The 9,519-nt window shown below is 32.1% G+C and overlaps 1 protein-coding gene across 2 annotated transcripts in view; it reads left to right on the forward strand.

The window, feature by feature from the left end:
* The window catches only part of RNF212 (ring finger protein 212), a 45,604-nt gene extending 42,701 nt beyond the window's left edge, over nucleotides 1–2,903 (forward strand). For both annotated transcript variants that reach the window (XM_074227509.1, XM_074227510.1), the window contains 2 exons: nucleotides 1,346–1,530; nucleotides 2,016–2,903. In XM_074227509.1, coding sequence (XP_074083610.1) covers nucleotides 1,346–1,530; nucleotides 2,016–2,053 — 223 coding nt within the window. In that variant the 3' untranslated portion in view covers nucleotides 2,054–2,903. The remainder of the gene's footprint in view (nucleotides 1–1,345; nucleotides 1,531–2,015) is intronic.
* The last annotated feature ends 6,616 nt before the right edge of the window (nucleotides 2,904–9,519 follow it).

Below are 9,519 nucleotides of genomic sequence, written 5' to 3' on the forward strand. Positions count from 1 at the left end.
AATGAGGTCCAGATCTTAGGAAGTGACAGTTTCTCTTTATTCTGCTCTAAGCAAATCATAGCTAAGATGACATCATTTTTATATTCTGGGGTGGGGGGAGCATATTTTAAGAAGGACTTTGATAGGTTGGAGGACCAACTTCCAAAGGAAAACATAGAACCCAGTGAATGATCTCAAATCTGACATAGAAGGATTTGGTGACACATAACTTGGAAAACAGAAAATGTAAGGGGCAAACACATGATGACTCTAAAATCCTTGAAGGAAAGGGGATTAAATTAGAACCAATGGATTGAAATTTACGAGAATCATTTTTAGGCTGAATGTAAGGGAAAGCTCCAATAATAACAGGGTTATTTAAAAGTGGAATAGGCTGCCAGGGGATGATGGATTCCTTTTCATTTGAGTTCTTTAAACAGAAACTTAGCCATTGGCCTACTGTTGAGGATATTATAAAGGGGATCTCTGATATAGGTGGAAGTAGCTGCCTTTTGAGATTCTTTTTATTCACACCTATTTCCATGGGGCGGGGAGGGGTGTGGTGTTTGGTTATTGTCAGCATGTGCATGATAAGCTCTCAGAATTCACTGATGTAAAGGTGTATTCCCTTTGTAGAGGTATATAAGTCTCATATTCTCATTTATTTGGATATTTAAAAGTTTATTGTGACTTATGTGGTAAGGTGTTATGCAATAGACACTTAACTCAGTGATCTAGATAATTCTTTAATACTCTTTAAGTTGCAGACAATATAGATTTGCATTAGTAATGGGAGTTTCCTCATTAGAGAATTCACTTATCCCAGAAATCATAGGTCCAGTTCTTGTTCCTTATTTTAAAAGGTCATGGTTGGTGACCTTGGAGTCATGAGGACTTGAGTTCAAATTTGGCCTCAGACACTTATTACCTAGCTTTATGATCTTGGGCAAGTCACTTAACCCCATTGCCTTGCAAAAACCAATAAATAAACAAGCAAACAAATAAATAAACATGAAATTAAAAAAATAAAAAATAGTTTTAGTATATTCTGTGCCTCATGTTTTTGTATGTTTCCTAGTTATGTGAACCATGAGTAAAACTTTGATTTTCTGTATAACCATGTGTTAATATATGTATTGCATATGTGTGTGAAATTCTTTTATTTCTGTATATAAATCATGAAATTTGGTAAATGATTAATACTATACAGAAAACTGTGAGGAAGGTAAATCTGCTGTGAAAGGTAAATTTTAAAACCAAATTTAAAAGACTTGAGTTATCTACTGTTTATTTCATTTTTTAACATGTATAATGAATAACTGAATATCATGTTGTTAAAAAATGTGTTATTTATTTGTGTTAATAGGACGCCACCATCACAGATTTCTTATAAAGAACCTTCACATGTTCTGTCATCCTCCTTGCAAAGCAGAATAGGAATGTGGGATTCTTCTGGTTTCAGAATTCCTCAATTTACCATTCCTCCATCTCAGTCTTCAGTGCCAAGACAGCCAATTAGCATATCCAATCTTCTACAGAGGCAGTGTTTAGGCAAGTGAATGATTTAATTTTAAAAATTAATTAACTAGAAAAATACTTTAGTTCTTGTAACATAGAATATTAATTCACTTGTATTTAAACGTATTCATGACTGAATTTATTTTAAAGAAAGATAAGCTACTACATTTGAAAATTGTGTATATTAACAGGAATTCTGTTTCTAATCCTTTATGCAGATAATATAGCTAAAAATTTATTGATTTATATAAAAGACTTTTTTTTTAAAAAAACGTTCATTTTCTAGTGTAATTGAGGAATGGGAAATAAGAATTTTAAAAATATGTATTCCAATGTGTGTTTCCTGTGCTTCCCTATAGGATGTGTTTATTTGAATCTACAGAATCTAGTTTTATTTCCATTTTTCTCAACTACACAAAATTTCAAACTTGTTTTAAGTAATTATGTTTTTATATGTACTTAACTATCTGCATTATGGCACATGAGGATATTTCATATATGTTCGTTCTTTCTTATAGGATCTACTCTTCATGGAGGAAACACACTAGGAAGATGATTGTGTTTTTTTGTGATGATTGCTTTCCTTTAATTTTCAGGTAGATCCCTCTATCAACATTTATCTATTAGCTATTGAATGTTGTGTCCATTTTTCTTGATGTTACAATTAGGAGGAGAATATCATCGAATAAAGAATATTTTTCTTATTTCTTGTAGAAACAAACTTCTTTTAAAAAGCTTTTTGCATAACAAAATTATCCCTTTAAATTATTAGTCTTGGGAAGCAGGTTTAAAGTTTAGCACCTACATTATAGTCTGAATATAAACTGTATAGACTTTTCTGAATGTTTTTCATTTTGAGGGAACATTACTTAATCTTTCTGCAATCCTGCCAACCATGATTTTTCCCATTTTTGGTCATCTTTGTTAATTTGCTGGTTGTAATATGACACAGTAGACACTTGATACATAATTATTGTCTTGAATTAGAAAAAAAAGAACACGAAATTATTTTCAGAAGATTTAGATTCAATCTTGGCTCTCTTATTTGCTACCTCTGTATTTTTTCATTGTTTAACATGCATAATTAATAGCTGGATATTAACTTGTTCAAAGAAATGCATAAATGATTATATTGGTTTGTATTAATAGTACTCCACCATTACAAATTTCTTAGAATGAACCTTCTCATGTCCTGTCCTTCTCCTTGCAAAGGAGAAATAAGAATGTGGGATATCTAACTTATCCAAATATTTGTTTCCTCTTTTTGTAATGTAAGAGAGATTAGCTGATCTGTGAGGTCACTTCCAGATCCTAAATCCTATGAGCTATTAAATCGACCGGAAAAAAATGAAAAAAAAATTTAGTTTGGTTGATTGAATTTATCTGGAAAGAATAAATAAAATAAAAAAGGCAACGATGTATTTGTAAAGGCCATTCAATTTTTTGTTCCAATTGACTAAATTTTTGACATTTTATGTGCTCATAAGCTGTTAATGTCATTGTTGATGTTATATAGCCAAAAGTCATTCCCCAATAGATAATTGCTCATGAGCAAACAGTTCTCAAAAGAATTGCAAGCTTCTTAAAAACCATAAGAAATAAAACGAAATCACTAATAATGAGGAATATTATAACTAGCAAATTTACATAGATGATAAAAATGGTCATTGCTATTAGTGCCTATGTACCAGGCACTATGGTAGACTTTGCTCTCAAGGAACTTGTGTGGGATCATGAATTAATCCTGCTGTTTTGAAATGAAGCTTGGAATTTTGCTAAGAAAATGACTAAAATGCCTATAGATCTCACTTCTAGGAATATACCCTAAGGATCTCAGTGATAATAAGGTTCTATGTGCACCAAAATTTTTTGTAGGATTGAAGAACTAGAAACAAAGTCAATGTCCATAGATTTGGGAATGGCTAAACAAATTGTGATTTAGAGCTTAATGGACTGTACTCAATAAGAAATAGCCAATGTAGAGAAGCATGAGAAGACTTATGTGAACTGAGACAAACTATAAAGCTAGCTATCCAAGGGACCACAACAGTATAAATGCACATCAAAACAAAACAAAACTGAATGTTGATGATTATTGATAATGATAATTGATAAATTATGTAGACCAGGCTTGGCTCCAAGGAAGACATATGAAAATGTATGTCCTTCCCTTCTTTGCACAGGTGGGCTCAGAGGATAGATATGAAATAGCTTTTTAGAAGGTGTAGGGGTTTTAATTGAGATGTTTCTCCCCTCTTTTTAATTCTCTGTCATAAAAGGGATAAGAAAAAGGGGATATTGGGAAATGTAGGTGATGTACATCAGAGGATATGAAGAAAATTTTGTTTCCATTATTTAAGTGATAGTGAGATTTGTATTTAAAGTGCTCTGAGGGTTTTAAAGCTCCAAGTGTGTTATTTTGCTTGTCCGTTGAAAACCAGATAAAGGCTTTATAAGATAGATTTCATGTAATTTCATTAGTAATAATACTGGTGCTGAAAAACAGAAGTCTCAATGAAGCTTAAACTTATTAGCAGTTATATCACATAAATCAAAACTGAAGCTCAGTTAACTGTTAACTGTTTATTCTTCCACTTTCTTTCTCAGAAAGAAAATTTACAGTATATCCTAGGAACACTAGAGGGTGCTGTATCCCCAACAAATTCTACCTGTAGGGAAAGTTGAATTTTCCTCTACAACAATAAAAAGCTATCCATGATTATTTATTTTTATAAAGGAAATAGATAATATGAATGCATACTAAGCATTGGGGAGATGAAATATTGTTGTCTTGGGCAACTGTGAGATAGAAGAATGAATTCTGAGTCAAAAAAAGTGACCAATAATCTGTGACCAGTTTGTGTACATACATGCATATATCAGAAAGGCAGCTAGGAGGTACATTGTACAGAGGATCTGGCCTGGAGTCTAGAAGACCCAACTTCAATTCCTGCTTCAGACACTTAATAGTTCTGTGACCGTGCCTCAGTTTCCTCAATTTAAAAACTACAAATTAAAAAAGCATGTAAAGTGTATAATAATAATAATAATAATAATAATAATACATGCATACATACCTCCCTGGGTGGTTGTGAGAATCAAATGAGATCATATTTGCTAAACCACATGGCCAAGGCTTGGCACATGAGTTCTATATAAATGCTTGCTATATTAATATTATCCTTTTCATTCTAAGGAAGATAAATGAATCAGTATTGCTATTGAATATATACATACATGCACATTTATGTACAACACTATAATCAAGGCTTTTCTTGCTTGTTAGGACTTTGTGTTTTGAAATTTTATTCCTTCTCCCTTATGGAAGCTGTTAATCTATCACATGTATAATCAATCCTAAGGGGGAAAAAAACTAAATTCTTCCAAGAGGCCTTTGATTCCTCACTTGAAAATGCAAGCAAAGGCCCTTTTCCTATCACTTAACAGAAAATTGGCATGTATTCTATATAAATATTACTCATTCTTTATGCTCACCCTCCCCTCCACTAAAACCCCCTTTTCCCCATCTCTGTCTTGATGACCCTAAAGAACCTGACATCCTGGATAATATCCTCCACATTACCTTTGTTAACCTTGAATAAGTTAGGAACATGTAAGGATATGCTTATTAACTAAAGCAGGGATGCATGGCAGGCTATTGCTTTTTTTAAAAAGTTATTTGTCATTTCATCCAAAAATAATATTGACAGCATCATATGAGAACTTATTTAAGGTGTCTTGAGTGAAGGACGAGATTCTGAGGAAAAAGAGGTAAATAAAAATTCTAACATATATCTGTCATAAAATAGCCCTCCACAATGACTTGTTCTTTTTAAACATTTGAAAATATTAGTACTTAGAAGACATATCAAGAAATTATTTAAGGAGCTCTCTGAACTCATGTGGATAGAGTTTCAATTACACAGAAGAGACTTCTGAAAATAAAAATTAATTTTCATGATGAAAATGTTTTTATTTCAAAAATATAATTAGAGCAGCTGAAATTTTAAAACTTTTTTTAAATCATAAACTGGTCAACATTTGGGACTCACTAAGGTTCCTAGATATTTAGATGTAAATATTGTGCCAAAATGTTCCTATTTGAAGGGACATTATCATTTTAACTCTAGTATTCTAGTGATTGATGGCTGCAAATCATCCATCACAGTGGTCTTAAAGGAATAAAAATTAAAGGGGAATCAAAAGACAATGGAAAAATTCATGGCTATTACATATTGCAAATAATCACTCTTTGTGGCAAGAGTTAGAAAAGACATAGAAAATGACAACTAGAACCAAAAAAAAAAAAGGGATGGAGCTGGTTATGTAGCTAGAGTGACCCTAACAGATGGGCATTCTGAGTGCTGCTGATATCTATTAAATAGCAAAAGAATCGGGGGGAAAAAGCCTCCATTGTAAAGAGCAGATAGTCTATGGAGAATTTATGAAAAGAAATACAGAAAAGGAAAGTATCCATTGAGAATATTCCACATCCTGAACAATGCTATGGGGAAATAATCTCCTTATGGCAGAGTGCTTCTCTTTAAAAGACTGAAAGGGTCAACAAAAATAAATACCATATTTTTGAAATATGACTTCAAATTGGCTTAATCAATTATTGATTAATTATTAAATTATATATTACTATTACTATTAATTATTACCCTCTACTTTCAGTGACAACACTTTCAACATCAGATATTTTCTTGTAAATCCTTTTGAAAAGAATATGCTTATTAATAAAATTACATATATGACTTGGACTGTAATAACATATGAAAACATCTTTGATGTCATTTATTTGCTACATATTTATTGTCACTTAAATTTTGCCTTAATTTTTCTTAAAAGATGCATTGACCATGTATGGTATTTGGAAGAGTACATGTAAGAAGTCAGCTGTTAAGTTGTTTAGTCTCTTAGCTACAGTATTTAAATCATCACTTGCCAAATAGCATTCTTTGCATTCAAAATAATTAAGCTGCCAATTGCTACTTGTTCATTTCTGCACTTGGGTTCTGAGGCTGATGGAGGACACTCATCATGCATACCATCAGGAAGGCATTTAAATATAATGCAGCAATCTATGTTCCAGCATTCTTGCTCCTCATTTGTCACTTCAAAGCAATGTGAGACTCAATAGGTCCTGCCATTTGGCAGAAGACCGTTTCAGTCTTAGAACCACCATGGATAAAAGGAAGATCAGTCAAGGACATCGGGGGGAGGGAAATAGTTCTCCTTATCTGTCTTGCCTTGGCCCAGGATTTATTGGAAACTCCATCCTCTTTGCTTCTTCAAAGTGCGAGATACTTTAAATAGCTCTATTTTTGCCAATATTAAGTGAAATATTTTATTAACAAAAGATTCTGCTAAATAAATTACCATCAGACAATTTATTCAAACAAATCTGTAATCTTGTCAATTCAGGAACTGCTCCCCCAGTGATTCATACTGCAACCAGTCCAGAGTTATGATTCTCCAAGAGTTGCCTGTCTTGTGCAACTTTTCATGTCTTCTAATAGAGAACATGATAGTAGTATTCTACCATTTCTTTATAGTACATGTGGATCAGGGACCAGAAAAATGTTTTTTTCCAACTGATATTTTATTTTTCTAATTACATGTTATGAAAGTTTTTCAATAATCATCTATGTGAATGCTTATTTCTGTTACATAATTTCCTTCCACCTTCTCTGGCCATCACCCTCCCCTCAATGATGAACACTGTACATATACATTTGTACATTTGTATGTAACATGATTATAGATTGGCCATTTTCTCTATGAGGAATTAGGACTAAGAAGGGGGAGGAGAAAGAAAACCATGAGATAGAACGAAAAATAGAGACATTTTAAAAAAGCAACTATAGTGTTCATTCAGATTCTGTAAGTTTTTCTTTGTTTTGTTTTGTTTTTCTTCCTCTGGATCTGGATAACATTTTCCATAAGAGGTCTCCCAGGGTTGTCCTAGCTCTATGAATTGCTGAGAGGAGCTGTATCCATCAAGTTTGATCTATTCACAATGTTGTTAATGTGTACAATGTTCTCTTGGTTCTGCTCCCTTCACCAAGCATTAGTTCCTGTAGTTCTTTCTATGCTTCTCTAATGTCATGGTTTCTTATAGAACAATAATACTCCATAAATTCTTATAAATTGTTCAACCATCCCCAACTATTGATCCCCTCAATTTCCAATTCTTTGCCACTACAGAAAGAACTGCTATGAATATCTTGGAATATGTGGGACTTTTCCAATATTTTTTATGATTTCTTTTGGATATAGGCCCAGTATTGATATTGCTGGGTCAAAGGGTATGATCCATTTTATTGCTCTTTAGGCATAGTTCCATATTGCTCCACCAATGATGCATTAATGTCCCAGTCCTCCCATAACCTCTTCAACATTGATTGTTTCCCCTTTTTGTCATCTTAGTCAATCTGATAGGTGTGAAGTGATACCTCATAGTTGTTTTAATTTGCCAGCAAAACTCTGGTCTCTTTAGATCTCTACGCTCTTACTTTAGTTGAGTAAGGATATGGTTTTGCTTCCTAGAATTATGTAAAAACAGGTACTATCCTAGACAGCTTAGGTGACATCATAGTGAATCCACTCTACATGTCAGAGGTCTTGCTTATTTTCTCCCAGCCTTGGAAGGTACCAAAAGTTTCCTCTCACCTATTGTCTAGCCCATTTTTTCTTCCATCCTTTATTCCTGTTTTTTTGTTGAATTTAATTATATTTAATTCAGTATTTAGATGTGATTCAACAATCTGTTTCAATATATTTGTTCCTAACTTTCACTTCAAGGCCATGTTAGTCAGAAACTTGTCCCAAATTGTGGTCTCAAGATAGGAAACATTGGTTAGCAGTGGTTGCTTGTGTATATCTTTTCGTGTAACATTGAATACTTAGTCCTTTTCCAAATTATTTGTCTTATAAATCATAGAATCTTAATGAAATTTATGAGGAAAAAAATGAGATTCTTAGTAAAATTTATGATGAAAAATGAGATTATATATAATCTATTCCAGGTGGTAGATCAATGATCAAAATATTTAAAAAATTTTGAAGAATATGAGAAAATGGAATGTTTTATTGTGTTTGAGGAGGGGAGAATTCTTCTCTGTAGAACAAATAGAAAAACTATTCTATATTTTTAAACAGTTAAAATAAACTTGATTACATGATAAAAATTTTCGCATGATGTAAAACAATCCATCCAGAATTTTAAAAAGAAGCAGATTGGAAAAATATTTCTGATGATTTTTCACATATATATGGATATTTATGATGCAAATGTGATAACTAAAATCTATAAGGTTTATAATAGCAAAATCCAAACTTTAATGGGAAAATGGACAAAGAAGATGAATAAGCATCTTCTCAAATAAAAACATAGATTATTCATAACCAACTTGAAAAGTGTTTTACCTAGAGAACTGCATATTAAAATAACTGTGAAATACTTAATGCCACTTACTAATTTGGCAAAAGTAGATTAAAATGACATTTAACTTTGGAAAGGAGTGGGAAGGAATAGATTGATAGAGCCATGAATTGATAAAATCTTCTTTTCAGGTTTTTTTTACTATTAAGTTATTTACTATTTACTAAATTACTAAATTAAATTATTTACTATTAAATTTTACTATTTTTTTTACTATTAAGTTAACTTACTTTTGTTAACTTACTATTTACTATTAAGTTAAATTACTATTAAGTTAACAAATATCAACATCCACATACAAATAAGAGCAGAAAAAGGATAATTATATGTGAAACTCATGGCACATAGGGTTTTTAAAAAAATGTTAATCAAATTTAATACATAATCATACAACCCCTGGTTGTCTTGGACCCTCTTTAAACCTCCTTCTGTTGTCTTCAGTGTTTTTAAAAAATGTTTCATTGATCCTCTTTCTTTTTTTTCATCACTGCCCCTTTTCCCCCATCCTCACTCCGCAATTCTTTCCTTTCTCAAAAGACCTCACTTGTCTGTTTGCAGCCTTCTTGTAAAGCAAC

This window comes from Macrotis lagotis, chromosome 3 (genome assembly GCF_037893015.1).
Source record: "Macrotis lagotis isolate mMagLag1 chromosome 3, bilby.v1.9.chrom.fasta, whole genome shotgun sequence".
Classification (NCBI taxonomy): domain Eukaryota; kingdom Metazoa; phylum Chordata; class Mammalia; order Peramelemorphia; family Peramelidae; genus Macrotis; species Macrotis lagotis.